Raw genomic sequence first — 22,722 nt, forward strand, 5'->3', positions numbered from 1 at the left:
GATTTCTCTTAATAAGTCAAAGTCCTGGTGTAGTATACTCGTATGGAATACAGCTTCGATACCTAGTCTTCAAGAGAAGATGGACGAAGGGCATGTAGAAGCTAGTTTGACATCTCGTTGCGAGACTTGGGACCCAGTAGAGTAGATCCAAGAGAGATATGCCGGTGGAACATTGGTTAACTTTAAACACTGTATGATTAACTACCTACCCGTAGCACTTGTTATAGGCTGATAAAGGGATAGGAGGCATGTTTATTAGAGCAGGGTCAGAGCACTGATGCGAAAGACTCTGTGGTAGAGAGACGCTGAACTTAGACTGGCAAGTCAACATGAGCATGTCCCTTCTATGCAGACAGTAAGAATCTATGAAACGGACAATATAGAGTATTCTTGCTTTGTCGCCCTTGGGATAACAATGCGCGGGCCAATGAGTTGACAGACATCATACATGGTGTGCTTCAGTCAATCTGTTATGGCTTCCATAGTTTGGACTCCTATCCTGACATTCGGAACAACCATACAACAGTTGACTAACTCCTTCACACGCGAATAGGCACTTTACATTATATATTCACTAATACACGTATCTACATGAGACTGTCTTCGTGGGTTACAAACGTCGATCACAGTAGGGTTCCGAAGGTCCTCCATTTACACCAGAATAAAAGCCGATATAGTGAAAAGTCATCGATGGTCGGCCAGCGGAGAATGAAGAGAGTAAAGAGTAGCAGCGCCTGCCTCGCTAAAACTAAGCTTCAACAGAGCCCGGTGAGATGGCTAATATGACGACTAAAGCGGCTATGATCAAAGCAGCGGCTACAAACGCAATTACCGCTACACTGCCGCGACTAGCGGGGAACTTCCCTCTAATGATCCAGTACTGGCTTTCAAAGTAGCGATGGAATCCAATCAGCAGAATAACAAGAGAGACACCAATGAAAGTTGTTCCGAGAGGTTTACCGATACTCCGAAGACGTTCGGAAGTGGCAGTCACCCTAATGGTCGTGGGATCATAGAACGGTGGTGATAACAATGGGGGAAGGGCTTGCGACGAGTAGTCCGCACCCGATGTGCTTGAACTTGAACTGTTCAAGCGAAAAAGTTGTGTTATGGCGATTCCGATGGATGCAAATGCTAAGGATGTCCTTAACCATGCGAGAAATGTTCGCTCTACAATCCATGATGAAATCGTTAATACCCAGCGCCAGGGAAAAAGGGGGAAATGACGCACCTAATGCCAGATGATCGCGAGCCACACTCCCCTTGTTCTCCAACTCCAGACTGCCGTATCTATCGGCGATCCGACTGAACCACGATACATGGGGTTCTGTCGAATCGGATTGCCAGTTTTGCTGGTCGGCTTCCCTTGTGTTCCGTTGGCCAGAGCTTTTCGGTTGACTATCTCCGAACCCAGAGTCTCGATTCCTCAAACCCTCTGTGGATTGATAGTTCTGTCTAGTAGAGCCGTTGCTCACGATCGGAGTGATTTCATTGAATGGTGGTGGCTGGCCCTGGTCAGGCGCCACATTGGGTTGATCCCGCGCAGTTAAGGGAGACATGCGTCTCGGTTGACTATTAGAAGGACGGGGGGATGAAGATCGATGCGTGGGAGAGGAGCTGACGCTTTTGGTGGTGGGTTGGATCAAATCAGAGGAGTCCATGATGGCGTGCTCGCATCGGCAGGGGTAGGCACGCTACGAGAGTTGCCGTGTAATCTATAGTTTTAGATTTCCAGATACCCGAGCTTGCGGTGGAGATTCGATTCGATCCGTGGAAGTCGCGGGTACTAGAGAGCCTTTCCTGATCTCCCAACCTAGCAAATTTCACTGTAAACCAGATGGCAAGTAGCAGGAGAAGAAGGAATAAGTAACCATGAACGGCTCCTACTTTTCACACTGGGTTTGCCCCTCAATCAAACAGTATGCCTAACGAGCTGAACTCGCTACCTCGCAGATTTTCCCCCGAGCACAATAATTATCACGCGGTCAGATACAGGACAATGTCTGACCATTCAGCACCGAACTCTATGTCGATCACATGATGATCGTCATGAGGAACCATTACTGCTTGTGGCATGGCGTCATGCTAGTGATCAGAGGCGGTCAATTCGGTGAGTGAGGGAATTCTGCCCATTCAAACCGCCTTATGTCATCGCGTCAAGTGATTGTCTCTCTTTCATTAAATGAACTTCTTATGTGGGGTGTGAATTAGTCAACTGATCAACTCCCCCATCACCTTTCAACATGGCATCCGAGGTCTCTGCATCGCAGGGAGTACCAAAACCCAAGATTGACCTGTCAAAGAAACTTTCAGAACTGCGTTCGAACCGCAAATCCCAGCCGGCGCTACCTTCCCGACCGTCCAGAGAACCTGCTCCAGTCACCCCGCCGCTATCTAACCCCCCGGATCTATCATCCCACCAATATGCACGCCCAGTTCGCCGAATCTTATCGAACCATGACCATCAGTTGTTCCTTTCCTCACCATCCTATTCTCTAATCCTCGCCTTCATCTTTGGTCTCTCCGATTCAGTTCGTGGATGTGCAACCACAGACTCGAAAGACCGTCCGGTTTCCCCCAACGTCTCCAAGATCCTCTCCGTTGTTGACTCTATCCGGACCCTTCTGGATCAACATCCATCTATCGACCAAGGTGGCTCAAGATTCGGTAACCCTGCTTTCCGCGACCTGTTTGACGATGTCGCCGCGCAGAGCGCAAAGTGGCACAGGGAGATCCTTGGTATTCAGGATGCGACCGCCATAGAAGAAGCGTCGGCATATCTCATACACTCCCTGGGTTCGCGAGATCGTTTAGACTACGGTTCGGGCCATGAATTGAATTTCATGATGTGGCTGTTATGTCTGCGCCAGATGCAGCTATTCTCGACCGCAGACTTCGGGATGATCGTGTTCCGAGTGTACGTTAACTACATGCGTCTCATGCGTGACGTCCAGTCCGCGTACTATTTGGAACCGGCAGGCTCTCATGGTGTCTGGGGTCTCGACGATTACCACTTCCTTCCTTTCCTTTTCGGTGCTGCTCAGCTTGTGGAACACCCTTACATCACCCCGTTAGCAATCCATAACAATGCAATCCTCGACGAGGAAGGAGATAGGTATATTTACCTAGACCAAGTGCGATGGGTAGATAGTGTGAAAACGGTCAAAGGTCTACGATGGCATAGTCCCATGCTAGACGACATCTCAGGGGCCAAGAATTGGAGCAAGATCGAAAGCGGGATGAAGAAGATGTTCGTCAAAGAGGTTCTGGGTAAATTACCCATCATGCAGCACTTCTTGTTTGGCAGCCTGATACCCGCAGCGCCAGGCATGGGGGAGGTCGACGACGTGGAGACGGATGGGCATGATCATACCCACGGCAATGACCACGCTCACGCCCAGCACACCGATCATTTTGGTGACTGCTGCGGAATCAAGGTGCCGAGCACTGTAGCTGCAGGAGCGGAAGCGCGCAAACGAGGAACAGGCTTGCGGCCGATCCCCTTTGACTAGCCTTGCACACGACGTTACGAACCTGGCGTTAGGAGATAAATCCAGCATAGAATTAATCAGTAAATATTGAGTAATGAAACTCCATCAAAAACGACCCCGTACAATACGCATCAAGTAAAGTACCCATTGGATACAAAGAGGTCACATGACCCAATTCCCACCACCCAATCACCAACCCCATCATCATCCTCCAACATCCAAGCAACAAAACCTACTACCTAAACAGCAACACCCAACCCAAGCCCGCTCAAGATGCCAGCCGACGAATACTCCGTCGGCGGGGGCGGAAAGCTCAAACTAAAAGGCTCTAAAGTAAGCGACGGCCGCATAGAAAAGAAAAAGAAGAAAGCCAAGAAAAGCAATCCGGAAACCAGCAGCAAGAAAGAAAGCGAGGATGCTCCTCCGCCTGCGTCTACATCCCAGGCAGCAGATGAGAAGGAGAGCTCTACATCTCTGCCTCAGCCGGATGAATCTGATGTCGGGGTGGGTGTCGTAGCTGCTGGGAAGACGGAGGCGGAGAGGAAGCATGAGGAGATGAGGAAGAAGAGGGTAGGTTTTACATTTTTCTTTTCCTTTTGCTTTTGTTTTTCATTTCTGTTTTTCTTCCAGTATTAAGGGTGTCCTTTCTCTTTTCTGGACTCTTTGAGGGTTTGGTTCTGTTATGTTTGAAGTTTGGGGTTGTGTTTGGTGTTGGACTTTGTTAGTATATGTCGTTTATCATACCTTGTCTTGTCTTGTCTTGTCTTGCCTTATGAAAATGAAAAGAAGAGAGAAGAGGTTTTACTACGATCTTTATCATCTATCCCGAATATGCAGTGAATGATGATGGAGTATATGACAAAGATACTAACAAATAAATGTATAGTTACAAGAACGTCTCAAACGAGAAGGGGTTAAAACGCATAAAGAGCGAGTGGAAGAGTTAAACAAATATCTCAGTCGACTGAGCGAACATCACGACATGTAAGTCTCATTTCCTCTAATCTCAGATCTCATTATCTTTGCTTTTTTTCGTTTCTCGTTTGAGGAAATGAAACGTCTGGGCTGATCGTTTTCGCAGGCCGAAGATTGGACCCGGTTAAGACACCTTTATTATTAGTACTAGTATTATTAGTTTTTTTTTTATTTTTTTTATTTTGTTCATGCATGTATTCTGGGTATTATTGTTTGTCCATTCTATATTATAGGGTTGTAGAATTTCCTCATGCAATCGTTGTCATGCGCTTTATTTTATCTTATTTTATTTCTTTTTATTTCGTGTCCCTGCTCTTTTCCCCTCCCTTCTTTTTGAAAACGTCTATCACGCTGGAACTTGAGGGTGAAAATCATATGACACCGCTACGTTCTAAATTCTCGTTGGTCGGAGCTATAGACCTCCTGGGTCCCGCTAGCGACTAACCTGCGGCCACGCCGCTTACGCTAAGTAGTCGGGTGCTCAAGGAACATTTGATAGGTGGATGGAATATGCAGTATATACCTAAAACCGTTTGGCTATGTGACACGCCAATGGGACGGAACGGCCTAAGCTCGAACCGCCAATCTATCCAAGCGTATGACTGGAGAGAGCAGAATAGTAGGAACAAGAGATCAAGGGAGTCTCGCATCGTATCCGCACTCGCCGTCCACTAGACGGTCAAAGCCGAACACGATGTTCAACCCCATGCAGAATGTACTTCAAGGGAAACGTATAATCAAAACCCCCACAGGTGTCAACGCCTTGCATATACCAAGAACAGGAGAAAAAGTAAATATACCAAAGCCAAGAATAGAAACAAAAACACCTCCCGACCCAAAGATATTGTTTGAAATGGAAAGAGATAATGGCCACGGCGAGTTGTTTAACGAACCCGGCAACGGCGATGATGTAATCAAATCGAACACCGCGCTAAATCAAACGGTTTCGCTGATGGCGATGCGCAAGAACCGAAAGAGAAATTTCAAAAGAAAAGAAGGTGAAAGTAGAAGGCCCCATGACGTCGTCTATACGCCCTTGATGACATGGGTACGCTCGCTATTCAGCTTATCGGCGTTACGGGCGTGGGACTCCTTCTTGCAGTCCTCCAGGCCAGTGCAAGAGTGGGCTTCCAACATCCGGTGTTTAGAGCAGTAATGCCCATTGCAGAAGCTGCAGTCTCCAACAATTCGCTGAGCTGCTTCCTTGCATTCCTTGAAGTTGCAACGGGGCTTGCGAGGAGCCATGTTGAGCAGGTGGTGGCAAGTAGGGAGGCGGATAAGGAGGTGACGTCGGAGAAGAGCCGATAAGCGCCGAGTTGGAGCAGGCGGATTATGGCCTGTTGTGAACGATTGCTAGCGACTCACGAAGTTTCCGGTGTAATACGGAGATAGTGATGACTGAGAGAGTCAAGAGAGTGAGGTTGCAAGGCCGCTATGAATGGGTGACGTGGACGTCCTGAAGGGAAGATGAAGCGCCGAGAAGAGGTATGGGGAAAGGACGGTAGATAAGGAGGCAGATAAGGACGGGGAGGCTATATATATACTTGTTAGATAGGAAGGCAAAAGACGGGTGAGTCGGATAGGGACACAAACCGGAGGAAGACAATGGAAGCGAAGAACAGACTGGTAAGCAGGAGACAAAGATGAAGAAGGAGCGGCGAAAGCGCAGTCAAAGTCAATTTATACGGAAGAGGCATTCATTCATGACCTGCTGAGTCACGACTCCATCCGCAGTACGACTGCAGATCCGATGTCGTAGCCGTTTAATCCCATTCGGGGCTAGCTCCTCTCAGGCCCCCGTTTCGGTATAGCCCCGTTACCAGACTTCTGTTAAAGTGTAAAAAAAATCACTCTGATTTACTGCTCTGGGACACTCTAACGAGTGGAGGCAAATCCGGAGTGGAAACCAGAAACTTCCATACTCCGTAGTACATACTTGAACTATCGTGGTTCCAGTGAGGCAAAATCGTCAGGCTCCCAAACCCACGACGTTTTCCCGATATCCTGCACTCACTCGGATGGGCGTCCGAATTGTCTGGTTTAATTAAAGTTTTAAATAATTCCAGGAGGCATTGTCATCCAGGAAATAAAAGGGTAAATAGTTAAAATAGTAAAAAAAAAAAAAAAAAAATTCTAAATTAATTACAGTTCACTTCGGGACGTGTTCTCATCGGATTTCCCTCAGTTTGCCCCCTTTCTAGTACTCCTTGGGGAATGATTCCCCTTTTTGTGGTGGTTTGACTGAACACCTAATTGTTAAGGAATGGTCCCAGGACTGGGGTACAACTACTAGTAACTCATACCTCAGGTGCTCATCATGTCGCCCGATGCTCTCATTAATCTCGCAATAATCCACTCTTCTTATGAAAGGTAACATTAATCCCTCCACCTTACCTTTTCGATTTTCCTATCTATATATAAATCAAGTAATTTTTAACGAAATATAATAAGACAAAAAAAAAAAAGGAAAGGAAATGAGAACAATCAACGTCAGCACCTAATTAATAATCCAGCGCCAATGCATGCCATTCCGGCTTGCTGGCACAGCACAGCACCTTGCAGTATGTACAGTTACAACCTGGTAGTTAGGTAGGTAGGTATGTACTCCGAACATACCCTGGTAAGTGAACAGGTAGACAAAATACCATCGGTGTACCCAGTGAGCCTCCCCCCCCGGTTCCCGAAAATTGAAGCTACAGATGCTCCTTATCCAGTGACCCTGACTGGTCCCGTGAAGTCTACTCCCCTAGTGCCAGGGGATTCCCATGGGATGGGTCGGATCACGTGGCCGTGTCATGCCTTGCAGGAGATTGTACTCCGTACGGCGTTGAAAACCCTTCGTTAACGTATACACGGGGATGTTACCTTGGTGGACGGAGTATGAGCTCTCGGTAAATCCGGGTGGAGACTCGATCATACGTACCTCCATAATTCATGATCAAGGGCGAGTGGGTACGTTAGCTTAGCAGAAAGATCCATAGATGGGCGATACTACTCCCGATACAGTTGGATTGAATGCCTAGTATGGAAAACATAGGATTGGGTGGGACACATCCAGATGAGAGATGTTGGGAAAGAGTGTGCTACTACCACTACTTATAATAGTACTTTTCTTTTATGCACAGGACCTCCGCACCTGCAAGTAGCTCTCCCACCGTAGCGTCAATGGGATAGACTTCCGACCATACACCATGGCTCGTGCGATATACTAGTATCGACACGACCACCACAAAATAAAATAAAAAGAAATAAATAAAAAGAAAAAGGGAAAAAGAGAAAAAAATGAAAAAACCTGCTGAATGCAAGAGAGAAACCTACCAGCATCGTAGCTCCATGACCTATATACCAGATTTGCCTTACCCCTCAGGATCTCCACCCCCCATCTATTTCTTTCTTCTCCCCGATCCAGATAAGAAAATCGGTTAATATCTTTAGGCTTCTCCCCCCTCTTTTGAAAAACCTCACCTTGGGCACAAATGCCTCGTCCTCGCACGACAACAACTGATGTACTCTTACAACTATCCACCCAGAAAGGTCCACGACACTCACCGTTCAATTCCATTCCTAGTCATTTGTGTTAGCCAGAAGATTCGCTAGCCCCGTTGAGATATTGATGAGCGGTCAAGGGGAACTGGAATCCTGGTTTTCCTGGTGGCGAGACACATGGGGAATTTAAAAGATGAAAGAAAAAAAAAGAAAAAAAAAGCCCTCACCTTCATATCTAACGAGGTTCTTCTCCACATCTGTCAGGCGAACAGTCGATCATTTTCCCAATCTTGGGTGGAAGATAAGCGCAGGTGAACGGACACTTCACCATTTAGTAGGGCGGGGAAAGTAAAATTCATCCCTCCGTGCAGCAGCACTCGCTGCTGAAAAATATGGCTGTTACACGGACCATAGTGGTATCTACAGTTCATAGCTTCATATCATTTTCTCCCTAAATAATTATCCACGCCAAATTATCGTTATCAGAGGGAATAACAGCTGCATTGCAACGCCTGATGCCAGTCAAACACACCGGGTAACCTGGAAAATCATAATTATAGACCAGCAAGGGAACAAAGGAAAGAAGAGAAGGAAAAGCAAATAACGAACAAGGGGTTCACCCTATACCCCCATCTCCTTCTCTTTCCCGGAATCTGGGTCAAGGTAGGTTTCCTTCTCTGCCGCCTCGTACTCTCCAATGAGGTCCATGACCACAGCCCTGGCCTCATCAAACTCCCCAAATCCATCGCTGAATGGGGCCTCCTTCCTATACTGCTCGATGAAAGCGTTTCGCTTCCGCAGTCGATCGTACTGCTGGACGATCCGCTTGAACAACGTTGCCACCGATGTGTGGTTCGCCAGCATCAGCCCGCTGACACGGTGGGTGTTCTGAATGTACGGTGACTTTTTCGTCAGTGCGACCTGGATACTAGCTGGGCCCCAAGGAATGAAAGATGCCAATCGCCGCTCGCGGATACGGAGCAAGGACTTGTGCACGTCGGTGGGATCGGCTTCACCCTGGATAATGTTGAGAATACTAATATAGCAGCTTGATTTACTGGGGTTGATTGAAACCATGCGGTTCTTGGGTTGCAGCAGACGACGCATCACGTCAAGCACGGTCGTCTTGCGGACCGTCTTGGCTTGTTCAATATTGTCACCTGTAAATGGCGTGTAGGAGGTGATCAAGAAGTGACTGCGTGGCGTAGGGATAAGAGAAGCGATGATCCCGACAAGGTCATTGTGCATGTAACCAGGATAACGGAGGGTGGTAGTGGATGCAGACATAACAGTTGAAACCTATGATCAGTTAGCTTGACACGGGCCCCTCTGAAGCTAAAGAGCACTCACAAGCTGATTCGTTTGCTGAAGCGAAGGCTGCAGCACATGAAGCCTGTCGGCTACGATCCTTGAAAGAGCTCCATTATCCAAAACCACCTAGACAGCTTTAGTCATTGTCATCAAGACAGAGCTAATACAGCGTAAACTTACCACAGAGTCAGCGTTCTGTGTCAACCTCCTCATCGCAAGTATACTATTGTACGGATTGACCACAACATCTGCCGCTTGAGTATCCGGAAAGACGGAGTATGTTTGAATCAGCTTTTTAGGAAATCGATCGTTCATCCGTTCCAAGATGAAACTTCCCATTCCAGACCCAGTACCTCCTGCAATCGAATGCAGAAACATGAATCCCTGTCACAATGTGAACATCAGCCATTGAGTTCCCATTGTACCCATGTTGACCACTCCAGTCCTCCACATTTCAGATATTCCGAAAACATACCTCTAAGGAATCACTGCCATCGGCTTCGCGGTCAATCATGTCGAAGATATCCTCTTGTACAGCCTCACCCGCGGAATACCCAGCACCCCAATTATTCCCTGCGCCAACACCCTGTTGTCCCACGAAAAAGTTCTCAGGATTGTAGATGTTTCGATAGGGACCAGTTTGGATCGTATTGAGGACCTAAACAGCTAAACTCAGCTCATATGTTCGTCACGTCGTCGCAGGAGGTAGACTCGTACTCTGGGTTCCAGGTCCAGCAAGATCGCTCGGGGAATATACCGGGTATCATCACTCTAGAAAGCCCCCTCAATTAGCATTCTACGCACGCGCAAGCACCATAGACCAAGACAGTTGAAGTAGCTCTCATACCTGGTAGAAGAAAACATCCTTGCGATCACCGCCTTCGGTAGCAAATTCCTCCAAGTTCCCATCTTGACTTATTCCATGCTCCAGGCAAAGCTGTTGCCAGAATTGGCTGCCGACTATAACCTGTCAGCAGAGCTATACATCGCCCCGGGGGTTTCATCCGTTTGCCGTCTCGTCGTCTCGACACAGCTATGACGGTTGTTCCGTGGGTGGTGTGCTATCGCGGATTCCATACCATTGTTGCCACATTGGCCGGCCTGAATTGTGATAATTTCTCTACTCGCCTTGTCAGTAACGGTCGCTAATGTTTCACAATTAGAGATAGAGAGCAGATCGGTCGGGTTATGGCACGTACCTGGGCATCTTTGTGCTTGACCACTGCAAGTAGTCGAGGTTAGCGTACGCGTAGCGCGTTCCCGCGGGGAAACATTGGGTAACAATTAGAGTGGTGGAAGCCTCAGGTATACATCCATGCGGTGAACTATAATTGCCACGCTTCTTCACCAGAACCTCTTTAGCATTTAATATAGCTTATAAAGGGCTCTTAAAAGTTAGTGGATAGTATAAAACTTTATGCTGATATTATACTGCAACCGGTGGAAATGAGCATCCCCTTTTGAAGCTCTTTTGTGCCCCCAATGACAGTAACTTCTTTTATTAGGTTCTAATGTCGCTGGATTTATTGACAAACAAATTAGCATATAGCAATAGTGAGCTAGAGGCCAATGCACGTACCCTACGTATTATTCCCAGTGTCTCCGCCATAAGAGTGAAAGCAAGGGTGTTTTTATTTTACGCCAGCGCAAGGGCTGTTCAACCGCACTCCCCATGGTAGTGCATGCCATGTGACCGTTGTGTTTACATGGACTGTGTATCAAATCGCCTGCTTGTGGATCTCAGAATCATGTAGTGCATAGACAGAAATCATGGTGGCCAGAAAAATATAGGCAGACACTAAACATGAATGCTAGCGAGCATAATATGATCCCGACTTTGTTCATAAAGCTCAACTTGAAACTCAACACCAAGAAACAAATTGCCCCCAACCACCGGTTGACTGTCATCCGAACAAGGAGAATTGACCTCATGATTGCCACAACATGAAAGCTAATCATCCACAGACCTCAAAATCCTGCTTTGCAGGCCGTAACAAGCATCCCGACACCGGCAACCACACCGTCAACGATCCTCACACGACCTCCCTCTTGCCGACCATAAGCTTCAACACAGCCATCCCTCACTGCTTCCTCCATTCCAGCCATACCGGCACAGCCCATACAGATTGCCGTAAGAGGGTGCGGAGCGGTCTGAATAAGCCTTCGTGTAGCCTGGCTGATCCTCGTTCGCACTTCCTCGGCTGGGGTGGTATGCAGTTCAACGGCTGTCAGACCGGTAGTCTCTACACCGGCAAAACGATTGGTCGACGAGGTCTTCTCATCAGAATTAACAAGGAATGCTTCAACAGCACGACCTAGTTCATCCCGCCAGATGCTGCCCGTAGAAATGATTCCGAACATTTCCTTGGATTGCGTTTTGTGCAGCCCCGGATCTCCAGTCATGTGAAACGAGCCAACCAAGGACAGCGACATGAGGACACTCGCTTCGAAGATACCCGTAACGTACTTTCTCTTCGGTTTCGAGTCCACTGGAAGAGCCGAACTTTCTAATTTTGATATGGCTTCCTTCAACATTCCAACGAGAGGATGGGCCGAATAGCATGCCACAAGAAACCCATCGTATTTAGGAATAAGGGGCTCCACAAAGGGCCTGCAATGCAATGCTGATGTAGCAGAGTCCTCGCCTGAGTTGATACTCGGCACGCCATTTATTACACGTCCATCTTCGAGGGTGACTGACTCATTCGACGGAGCCGTCAAGTAGTCAAACTGAACATCTGCAAACCCGAGATTGTCCACTATAGGTTTCAATGCATCCGTCATGTGCGTGGATGTATTTGGATTGATGATTAGGATACTCAGCCGACTTTTGCCTGGTTCAGCCATTCTGGAAGACGCTTATGAAAATCTGATGGAGTAGTAAAACGAGGGGAGAGAATATATCATTCATTGCCTTTCTCAGTGACACATAGAGGGGACAACCAAAAGGGTATAGACCAGCCGTGCCCCACCTTAGCCTCTCGGCATGGCGAGCTTAGCTACGGAGTTGGTATACGGAGTATCTTGAAAGTCATCAACATCAACTTGTATGTATAGTAAGCTCTATGAATTTGGGGATATGTAGACAAACAGGTAGCAAAGCGGTTGGAATGATAGTCCCGCATGGCTTTGAGGAAATACCTACCATAATGTGTTTCGGCGACCCTGATAGGCGTTGCTTTGTAGAGAGACGAGCGGAAGAAATTGGTGCTTTATGGCTATGGTAAAAGAGGTATATTCCCACAAGGCTGTTAAGATTACACGGCAGCCGTCTTAAGCCTTTAATAGCTCACCTACTACGAACATATATAATGATGTCGTTTGGTCAAGTTCGTATTTCAATTAGCGCCATCAAAATCAAGCATGAAGAAAGACAAAAAGCTTCGATATAAGACATCTTCTCTTATGAAAGTATTACTAGCATCTAGACGATGTCTCACTTCTGTTTTCATTTTCATTCTTTTGCTGAGCCTCCAGCAGGGCCACAATCGCGGCCCTCTTTTCCAGGCACCCACACCTTCCTAATCGGGTAGCCAGTTTTCCCTTATATCTTTAGGGAACAATAGTTTGTTACATCTCACTAATTTTCAAGGTCTGAGTCTCTTTGAGCTTAGCAAAGGTCCATTGTCTGAATGAAGCCTTTTGCTCTCTCTTTGTACGGGGTCACCCATATAAAACGCCCCCTCTTCCTACTACATCAGAATAGACATTCTTCTAAACAACTATTCTCAGATCAGACTTACGAAACCCTTACTACATTCTCTTTTAAGTCTAGACATAATAATCCGCTCCGTGATACATTCCCAGGAAATCCCTCCTACTAGTATCACCACTACCTTAGAAGGCCGGAGCCTCTAAAACCTAGATACTCCTATAACATAGCAAGCAAAAAAATAAATAAAAAAAAAAAAAAACACCCCTGTCACGAAAGAAAAGGATGCATCTCAAACTCTGGGCCCTTATACTCTTCGCAACATGTACACTCGCCGACGAGTGCAAATTCGACGATATGTTCACCAAATGCTACTGGGAGGGAACTGGTCCCTGGTGCGGAGCCAAAATCCGGTTAGAGGCTAAGGGCAAACCTGGGTATACGTTTATGATATCGACGCAAAACGAAGACTTGAAAGATATTAAGGGTATTATAAGTGAAGACTGTTATAAGGCATATGGAACCACGTGCTGGTTGGGTGGACATAAGAATTTGTGGTGTTTGCCGATGTTCTAGGCTTGGATGGATAGGTGTTTATAGTGGTGGGGAAATTGAGGCTGTGGATTATGCTTGTTTTTTTTCTTTTTTCTTTTTTTTTTTTTTTTGTGTTAATAGTTGGGTGTATGGTAGGTTAGGTGTTGTAGTGGCTTGTTGTTTTTGGTGGTGGGATGGAGATACAGTTGGGGTGTATACTCGGGTCGAAAGCATATATGTGCAACAGCCTCAGCTACATCAAGAATGGGAAACAAAGAATGACTTGCCAAGAATATTTTCTATCAAAGAAATCTAATAGAGAGAATCGAATCTAATACTAATACAATAGCGAAAGATCACAAGAATAGAAATGAAAAGACCAGCCAGATAAATGGTTGGCAGAAGTAAGAAAACACAGCATCGTGTTACTGTGCGCGAAAAGAATGTAAGGGGTAAGAGAGCAAAGAAAAACAAAGAAAGGAAGAAATAAAATAAGAGAATCAATATATGAGTTAGTTCTCAAACTACAGGTTGAGCGCGGACCGGCAGCGCTCAATACCGAGCTGGTTCACCAGGAACTCATTCGCAAACTGGCAGTTGGGGTCCTGATGTTCCTGGATCTTCAGGAACTCAGGAAGCTTAGGGAAGACAGACAAAGTGTGCTTGGGGTCGTTGGGAGACATCTTGTTCCAGTGCGAGCGAGCATTGTACACAGAGCCGAACTCATCCTGGAAATCATAGGCAAACTGCTGGTTGTTGTACAAAGTATCCCAGTGGTTCACCTTTTGCATCCAGTCAATCTCGAGGACACCGAAGACACCACTGTTCTCGGAGCCGAGGTTGTAGGTGTTGGCTGGGGACATGTAAGAGTCATCGCCCTTGAGAGCACGGAACTGGAAGATCATCTTCTCATTTTCAAAGCCCTTCATCTTCGGGGTCTGTGCCTGCTGGTACTTGGTGTAGTTGACAGCGGCGTCCACGAAGTGCTCCATGGGGAAGAAGTGCTCAATCTCAGCGTAGAACTGGCTCGAGCAGATACCCTGAGGAGGGCATGACACTGCATCGCTTGTCTCATCGTAGCAAACATAGTCCTTGATGCAGTCACCACAGCCATTGGCGCAGTAGTTGAGGGTGCAGTTGCGGACACCAGTGTAGTTGGTCGGTTCCCACCAGCTGGCGTAGAAAGTAGGCTCGATAACCCAGTCTTCAGCCTTGGCATCCCAGTTGAAGTGAGGTCCCCAAACAGTCATGCGGTCATGCTTCTTGTAGAGATCCGCAAGCTCAGTGTACAGCTTGGTGTAGTCGGTGGTGGCGTTCAGAACCTTGGTGGTCTTCTTCAGGAAATGAGTCGGCTGAACCTTGAGGGTGATTTCAGTGATCAGGCCGAGAGCACCGAGGTTGACACGGAACGCCTTCATTTCTTCAGCGTTTTTGTGTGCGTCAATCGTACGGATCTCACCACGAGCATCAGCAACACGGAGAGAAACGACCTGCGTTGCCATGTTGGTGATGTTCTGGCCCGTGCCGTGGGTACCGGTGCTAATAGCACCGACAATGTTCTGGACACGCATGGCACCGAGATAGTTGAAAGACAGGTTGTGCTTCTTAAGCTCATTCACCAGATCATAGACATCCCAGCCAGCACCGACGGTGACGGTCATGTCCTTGTTGATCTCAAGCTTCTTCAAGTTGGTGAGGCTGACGATGTGAGAAGTTTTGTTGGTGGTGCCCTTGTTCATGCAGGTAGTCAAGTTTCCAAAACCGTGGCCATTACCGACAACCTTGATGAGGGATTGCTTAGGGAACTCCTTCTTCAGGAAGTCGGCAACACCGGTCTCATCCGCCGGCGCGATGAAGGTATCGGACTCACAGCCGACCTCATACTGCCAGTTGAACCAGCGATGTGCCGAACCAAATGTTGCATTTAGCAGCAACAACAAAAGAGGAAGTCGCATGCTTCCGAAGGCAACCATGTCGAACCGAAAGAACCTGTGCCTAACAAAACACTTTATCAGCTCATGAAATTAAGAACGGTACTCAGCAGTTGGATTGGGAGACCGTCAGGTGATCGTACCTTTACCAGCCCGAGTTGGTAGAGAAGGGAATGTACTTTGTGTCCAGAGACTGATGTTTACAAAGTGCAGGAGGGAAAAGGCCTGTTATATAGGCAAGGTCTATAGTACTTTGCAGCCATTGAAACATATTGTATACAGTGATCGGCAGGGTCATTCCCTTCTAGTGTTCTTTACATCTCCACCCTCGGCAGGGCTTCCCCTGTCACAGGTAAACACGCCTAGTTGCTTGGCTACAAGATTACAAAACTTTATTGTCTCATGTTGATATTCACCGGTATCTGTATCTGGTCGCTCATTGCCTTGAAGAGATTATGGAGCTGCCTGTTTTGACCGGAGAGTTGAACTATGCCTCCCAACCAAGAAATCCCAGGCGACTGGAACTCCAATAAACCCACAGCACTAGACATTCATTCTATAAAGCTCATATGAAATGAGACACATACTATTAATACCCAGAGATAGCAGTAAAAGATAATATATATATTGAACTAGAATCGCAGACATATTGCAGAAATAATGCATGTTAAAACTCTTGGCGACTTGAAAACGGAGAGAGACGGTGTAGGATTTAAAATGAACCAAAAGAGGAGAAAGCCAACGAGAAAAGAAAAAAGAAAGAAAAAGGTAACTTGGATGTCGATCAAAAAAGATCATTCTCCGTTTAGTGAGTCTTCTCTTCTAACCCTAGTTCACACCACCACGGAAGTATCACCAATCCCTTGCTCTCTGTGCATGTACCTTGTAGATCGGTACGGCATTTTTGCGATTTTGTCATCCCACTATTGCCTATTAATGGATTGATCGACACTGTACATTGTCTACACGGACAGGATGAAAGGTGCGCTCTACTGTCCTGGCTTCATGGAACCTCTCATGGGCCCCGCCTGTGGATGATGGCATTCTGTGATCTTCGGCTTTCTCAGGTTTCTAGTGTGCGATTTTGGATATTGCGATCCGTAGCTATAGACAAAATGACTTGATGGGAGCGATATCGGACACCTCGCTGATCAATCGGAGGGCCATTAGTAGAACAACTAGTTGAAACCATATGGTAGATTACTCGGTTTCAGAAAGCAATTGACGCACTGACCTCACAAAAAACCAAGAAGACATATTATCGAGGGTAATTATCGATCCTATATTATAGAACTTATACCAAAATTATAGTTTTCTAAGAAAGTGTGACAAAACACAGGAATGAATGATATACATACAAGAATCAGAGAAGAGAAAAGAGAAAAGACTCGGTGGAATGTAGACGCCCCTCCCTCTTCAAACGCATTGCTTGAATAATTCTCTCACCGTAGAATCACAATGGTACAAAAATGGGCCAGTCAGTTCTTGAAGTAATCCGCCAGAATGGCATCAGCAACCTTGAGAGCCATACCATAGAAAATGGTCATGACGTGCGAAGACACTTGGGTTGGTGGGATGGAGCCATCAATGACACGAAGGTTCTCAACATCATACACACGAGCGGCGGAGTCGACGACACCGCCCATTTCTCTGGCCATCATGGAGCAAGAGCTGACAGCGTGCCAATTGGCACGGAAGTTCTTCTTGACGTAGTCCGTCCATTGCTCCAAGGAAGCATTGTATGCCAAATTGTCACCTGGAATGCTCTCACCAGCAAAGTATTTCTTCATTTCACCAGAGTTGGAAAGCTCACGGGCAAGCTTCGAGGCGGCGGCCTGGCCGAGGATATCGAATTCGTTGAGGAAGAACTTGGGATCATTGGCGTAGCGGTAAAGGTAGGGATCGCCATTGAGAATATGCACGGAACCGCGGGTAAAGGGGATAAGGTCCCATAAATCAAAGTTGATCTTACCCTCAGTATCAAGGAAAAGTTCCGCGAAGGCAACATCTTCATTCAGCAGCCAATCGCGGTAGTTCTCGTATTGGATCTTAAGGGCTGTCACATTGTGGAAGCCACCATTGCGAACTGTTTCCTCTGCCCATTGGTCAAGCTTAGTGTTAAGAAGCTCCATAGCTTTAGGAGCGTAGTCACCAAAGGTCTCATTGAAAGAAGCAAAGTAAACCGCTTGACCCTGTCCAGCACCGGAAGCTTGAGCATGGGAGCGGACATTGGTAGTCGTCTGGTCCTGCATATTGAGACCAACTGGGAGGTCCACAATCTGCTCAACACCGGCGGCATTAAGAACATCCTTCAAGCCAATACCAGACCATTCCAGAATCAATGGGGAAATTGCAGATCCAGCTGCAAGCAAAACCTCATGCTTCGCATACACATTGAAGTTGACTTTTCTGTGGATACCAAAGTTTAGTCCAGTAGCCTTAGCCCCGGATTCAGTCTTGTTGAGTAGAACCTTTCCAACTTGTTGACCGGTCAAGACTTTCAGGTTAGGGCGTTCGTGGTTCGGAAGAAGCCATTCACGTGCAGCATCTGAACGAGTCTGGTCCTCATGCACAGCATTGGGGATCATGGAGACACCACGAGGATGACCACAATGGAAATCTTGTCGTGTCGGGACATCACGCTCTGAAGCAGTGTTCATTAGGGCTTTCATGATAGGAGACCATGGCTTGCCGTTATCTCGAGGGCCTGCCTGAACAGTGCCATTTGTTCCATGGCAAGCAGGATCGTAAGAGTGACCGGCAGCAATTTGAGCTTCGTTTGGCGGGCGAGAGTTTTCGACTTTCTTCATATATTCGAAGAGGCCCTCCCAGTTCCAACCCTCATTGCCAAAGACTTTCTCCCAAGAATCGATCTGGACTTTATCTGGGCGAGTCCAGGAACCACCGTTGACCAAGGTCGACCCGCCGAGGCCGTTTCCAGATCTGATCAACTCCGTGCGATTATTGATCGCAAGGGGAACAGTTTGATAGGCTTGATCAACATCGGTACCAAAGATGTCGCCATAGGCATTCAAGTCCTCGACAATGCTCCCACAATTGGATTCATAAAAGCCCTTTTCAATAACCAGAACCTCAATATTGGGGTTCTCTGTCAGCTTGGTCGCAACTGTTAGACCAGTCAAGCCTCCTCCAGCAATGACATAATCAAAGGTCTTCTCGGAGACCTCCTTAGGGTCAGTAATAAGCTTGGATTGTACATCAAAATGTTTATCAAGTGAGTAGTTCTGGGCCAAACTCAGAGAGAACAGAATGGGGCTGAAGATCGCAGACTTCATATTGGAAGAAAATGCATCAAAGAACGAAACGAGAAAAGAAGCGAATGGATAAAAGAACGACTAAGTTGGACTTTTCTCAGATAGACCGTGCAGTAACTTGATTCCTTTACGTGGAAAGTTGTCCTACGATCGCTATTTATGCGGAGGCCCAAAGATGCTCATTCCTGCTCATAGATCCCTTAGTATAACCTCAACTATTGACCACGGATCGTACCCTCACATGATAGATTGCCATTCCTCCCTAAAACTCCTTGGGAACCCTGCCAAGTTAATACCCAGGATTTTTAGAGGGCTTAGAAAAGACTGAATGATTCTACTAGAGTAAAAGTAGATTTACCACCATCTAACTCAAACACTAAACTAAAACTTAAAACACTAATCCAGGACACTGTTAAGCTAAAACAATTTCCTCGTCTTGGCGCCAGTGGGTCGCGAGGCTTCAGCCCCAAAGCTCCATGTCCTAAAACCTTGACCGCTACCAAGCAAACCACGTTTTGAGCAGATTTTGTATCATGTATATACATTTATAATAGCCGTTTAGCCTAAATTCTAAGAAATATACCAAAGGACGCCACTAGCACCGAGGTAAATGTCAGCAACAGAAGGTAACTTCTTGATTGTTCACGCTTGAGGCTTTGGCCATAATCTACCGTTGCCAGATGATAAGGTACTACTGATACCAATTTCCCTTAGTCTCTCGTAGAACAAGCTAGCGAACCACTATGATTGTCTACGGAGTATTTATGCACATCAGGTGAGGTATTTATGTTCTCATTGTGTGAAGACGCACGATATTAGGTATGGCCTATGCACCATGTCTCTTGACGACCTGAACATTCAATTCACCAAAGTAGTCCCGAAATGGGCATGGGCGCAGGAGCGTCGCATAGAACTAGACCTCCGATTGTTTATGCGGAATGATAGTGGGATTGGCAAACCTGGATCAACCGTCGCAATAAACGAGACTAGGGTTGGAAATCCCTACGTCGATCATCTCTTAGTGCTACAGAGACTTAAGCAGTTCAAGTGGGACGCCAAGTCTCCATAGCGGGCATCTTTAAAAACCCTTATCTTATCTGATCAATGCGATCAGCCATAGTATGCAGTTGTGCTTTAGCATATCCATGAGGGAGGAATCATGTTTTTGGTTGATTATATGGACTAATTGCATAAGAATATCTAGGACAAGATCGTCTCTTACTATTGCATATATGTATCTTAATCTGCCATACCCTAGGTAGTGCCGCGAGACTTGCTTTGCGATCTCACCAAACAAAACACTGTTTTTAGTTCGACCATTTGTAGGTTTATTGACGCGGATACTCTACTTTACATAGTAGAATGGTTTTATTATCGGTGGGTAGCGTGGGCTATAAATTTTCGTTGACATTGTACTCTCTGTCGTCATGAGTAACTTATGTAACTTATTCATGCAGCAAAAGAGTGAGCACCCCAGTGAAATGTACATTCGCTCACAGAAAAGCATAGCGCTCGCTTTGAGATACTTATAAAGGTAATCACGGCAATATACAATGTCTAGTTAACTATCGGGCTTTTTAAACTTTACGTATTAAAAATCACATAGTGGGGAACTCGAAGATCCAAAGACAGGGAACCCCAGACGAACCCTTGTTACTGTGATACCACAGTAGCGGCTGAGAGTGGAACTTCCAGGTCCATTGTGGCAAAGGAGTCATCACATTAGTGTCTCTTATTGGGCTATATATAGTCTAAACAACTGACAGGAATTATGGAGAGGAAAGAATGTACGAACACCCCGATCGTACCACCGCTATCTTTTAAGGCTCTCATCTCTGCAGTCCGGAAGATCTGCAGAGTTTATTTGCTTATTTTATGCGTTATAATCCTCTAGGGTACATAGGTGTATTCGTTCATATACCCACCAAGGAGGCTCTCGCGGTTAAATTTATCGTAAGGGATAACATGAGCGGTATTTCTTTTGCCCCAAAGGACTCGGTTACTAGTTATGGTTCTCATACGTAATACTATACTAGATGAGCCTTCACCATTCAAATAACTAGAACATTGTTGGGCTTTTAGGCCAGTGAGGATCACGTCAGAACAGGCGTCGAAAATTGCTGGGTGTGAGATACGTCCTTTAAAATTGTAGAGAAAGTTTGTGTCTCTCATATATGGATGGTACTAAGCATTACTTGACATTTTTGCTGGAAGTTGGTGGTTGGTATGTATTCAGCCTATTGACACTGAATACCATTCTTGCCACACTATATACATCCACCAGGTTGTTTTTATTTTAATCGCACATGCAGAACGTTTTGTCAGCAGGTTAACTGAATACGGCAAGATACACTAGCAGTACTGTAACAAGCATCACCTTTATTTTTTTTTAGAGAAAAAAGTAGAGAGGTCAATGATGTGTAGATGGAAGTTTGGAATGTTCCCGAGATCGAGTACCGAAGTATCACGTCATATAAATCTTATCTCCACTACGGTATTTCCAACATTTCCACCAGTGTACCCCGCAACCACATTTACTGGACGAGATACTTCTTTAGCACTGTTTTTTTATTTCGCTCAATAGGAATAGAAAGTCAAAAAAAGAAAACTCGTTTAAAGGTATGTTATGTTGCCTGCCGGCATGCTTATGTTCGACGTGTGACTAAGATAAAACCCAGCTACCCCGCAAAAACCCTGTTATTTCTCGACAATGCCTTTGGTCGCGCAAAACCCCCTGCCAAGGGCCCTTCTTGGTCTTATGACATTCGGCCCCGATGAGTCTAAGGGCGCTCGGATCACGTCTCTTGAAGAATTCAACAAGTGTCTGGACTATTTCCAACAGCAGGGATTCAATGAAATCGACACTGCCAGGATTTACGTCGGCGGGGCGCAGGAGGCTTTTACAGCTCAGGCGAAATGGAGAGAACGTGGATTAACTCTGGCAACGAAGTGGTATCCTCACAACCCGGGCGAACACAAACCTAGTGTTCTCCGTGAGAAGCTCGAGCTTTCTCTGAAAGAGCTGGGAACAAACCAGGTCGACATTTTCTATCTTCATGCTCCTGATCGGTCAGTTCCTTTTGCTGAGACTCTCGAGGAAGTCAACAAGCTACATAAAGAGGGAAAATTTGTTCAACTGGGTCTGAGTAATTACACGGCATTTGAGGTCGCAGAAATTGTTACCCTCTGTGCTGAGAGAGGCTGGGTGCGACCGACAATATATCAAGCTATGTATAACGCCATCAGTGAGTTGACCTCATACCAATGGACTTTACAGCCGGTTTCTCCTCTCGTTGAATGGTATTGACCGGTGTTACCGTAGCACGTTCGATTGAGACCGAGCTAGTCCCCGCCTGCAAACGTTATGGCATTGATATCGTAGTCTATAACCCCCTTGCTGGTGGTATCCTATCTGGTAAGTATAAGACAAAAGATATCCCTGACGAGGGAAGATACAGCGACAAATCCACCACTGGCGTACCGTACCGCAAACGCTATTTTAGGGATGCAACATTTGATGCACTGCGAGTCATCGAGCCCGTTGTCGAGAAGCATGGCCTGACACTCCCAGAGACTGCGATTCGCTGGATTCACCATCACTCGGCTCTGAACATGAAAGACAATGGTCGCGACGGAATTATCGTCGGTGTGAGCAGCTTCGTGCAGCTGGAAAGTAACCTCAAAGACGTCCAAAAAGGCCCTCTACCTGAGGAGGTTGTCGAAGCGCTGGATAAGGCGTGGTTAATCGCTAAGCCAACTGCTCCGGACTATTGGCACCTCGATCTGAAATACACCTATAACACCCAGCAGGCCCTGTTTGGCCCAAAGTCCACAGCATAGTGTACCTTGCTCATATCTCTCTCTTTCTCTCTCACACACGCGCTTGATTGGTGTTACAGTGGCGCGCCTTAATCGTTTATTTTTGGCGTGCAGTGTAGAATACTAGTTCTAGAATGCAAAGGAACTGAAATCGGTCCAATAAATACCGTCGCAAAGTCTTTCCAGCCTCCACACCAACTTTCACGCCAGGTCTTTAGCTCCACAGTATGATTCTAGGTCGTAGTATG

At 46.5% G+C, this 22,722-nt stretch overlaps 8 protein-coding genes across 8 annotated transcripts; 3 read left to right on the forward strand and 5 right to left on the reverse strand.

The window, feature by feature from the left end:
• Positions 1-299: 299 nt before the first annotated feature.
• On the reverse strand, positions 300-2,154 carry BDV27DRAFT_128594 (uncharacterized protein). The gene is made up of 2 exons (XM_032067008.1): positions 1,232-2,154; positions 300-1,170 (listed from the first exon to the last, which is right to left on the reverse strand). The coding sequence occupies exons 1-2, from the start codon at positions 1,659-1,661 to the stop codon at positions 749-751; spliced, it is 852 nt and encodes a 283-aa protein (XP_031927379.1). The 5' UTR covers positions 1,662-2,154; the 3' UTR covers positions 300-748.
• Positions 2,155-2,213: 59 nt separating this feature from the next.
• On the forward strand, positions 2,214-3,595 carry BDV27DRAFT_128595 (serine/threonine-protein phosphatase 2A activator). The gene has a single exon (XM_032067009.1). It carries the CDS (start codon positions 2,244-2,246, stop codon positions 3,510-3,512), a length of 1,269 nt encoding a protein of 422 aa, XP_031927380.1. The 5' UTR covers positions 2,214-2,243; the 3' UTR covers positions 3,513-3,595.
• Positions 3,553-4,879, forward strand: BDV27DRAFT_128597 (DUF1754 domain-containing protein). Its single transcript, XM_032067010.1, has 3 exons — positions 3,553-4,061; positions 4,378-4,475; positions 4,573-4,879. The coding sequence occupies exons 1-3, from the start codon at positions 3,765-3,767 to the stop codon at positions 4,592-4,594; spliced, it is 417 nt and encodes a 138-aa protein (XP_031927381.1). The 5' UTR covers positions 3,553-3,764; the 3' UTR covers positions 4,595-4,879.
• On the reverse strand, positions 4,880-6,091 carry BDV27DRAFT_128599 (AN1-type zinc finger protein). The gene is made up of 2 exons (XM_032067011.1): positions 6,060-6,091; positions 4,880-5,998 (listed from the first exon to the last, which is right to left on the reverse strand). Exon 2 carries the CDS (start codon positions 5,709-5,711, stop codon positions 5,493-5,495), a length of 219 nt encoding a protein of 72 aa, XP_031927382.1. The 5' UTR covers positions 5,712-5,998; positions 6,060-6,091; the 3' UTR covers positions 4,880-5,492.
• A 2,482-nt stretch (positions 6,092-8,573) lies between these two features.
• BDV27DRAFT_145377 (tubulin-domain-containing protein) lies at positions 8,574-12,110 on the reverse strand (the record flags this gene model as incomplete). Its single annotated transcript, XM_032070400.1, has 7 exons — positions 8,574-9,251; positions 9,303-9,389; positions 9,444-9,647; positions 9,739-9,921; positions 9,981-10,034; positions 10,111-10,223; positions 11,372-12,110. 7 exons carry the CDS (start codon positions 12,108-12,110, stop codon positions 8,574-8,576), a joined length of 2,058 nt encoding a protein of 685 aa, XP_031927383.1.
• A 1,763-nt stretch (positions 12,111-13,873) lies between these two features.
• On the reverse strand, positions 13,874-15,422 carry BDV27DRAFT_172449 (uncharacterized protein; the record flags this gene model as incomplete). Its single annotated transcript, XM_032075876.1, has 1 exon — positions 13,874-15,422. The coding sequence occupies one exon, from the start codon at positions 15,420-15,422 to the stop codon at positions 13,974-13,976; it is 1,449 nt and encodes a 482-aa protein (XP_031927384.1). The 3' UTR covers positions 13,874-13,973.
• Positions 15,423-16,858: 1,436 nt separating this feature from the next.
• Positions 16,859-18,676, reverse strand: BDV27DRAFT_145379 (GMC family oxidoreductase; the record flags this gene model as incomplete). Its single annotated transcript, XM_032070401.1, has 1 exon — positions 16,859-18,676. One exon carries the CDS (start codon positions 18,674-18,676, stop codon positions 16,859-16,861), a length of 1,818 nt encoding a protein of 605 aa, XP_031927385.1.
• A 2,528-nt stretch (positions 18,677-21,204) lies between these two features.
• On the forward strand, positions 21,205-22,627 carry BDV27DRAFT_128606 (aldo/keto reductase family protein). Its single transcript, XM_032067013.1, has 3 exons — positions 21,205-21,274; positions 21,334-21,900; positions 21,978-22,627. Exons 2-3 carry the CDS (start codon positions 21,366-21,368, stop codon positions 22,493-22,495), a joined length of 1,053 nt encoding a protein of 350 aa, XP_031927386.1. The 5' UTR covers positions 21,205-21,274; positions 21,334-21,365; the 3' UTR covers positions 22,496-22,627.
• Positions 22,628-22,722: the final 95 nt, after the last annotated feature.

Source organism: Aspergillus caelatus (genome assembly GCF_009193585.1).
Source record: "Aspergillus caelatus strain CBS 763.97 unplaced genomic scaffold BDV27scaffold_92, whole genome shotgun sequence".
Taxonomy (NCBI): Eukaryota; Fungi; Ascomycota; class Eurotiomycetes; order Eurotiales; family Aspergillaceae; genus Aspergillus; species Aspergillus caelatus.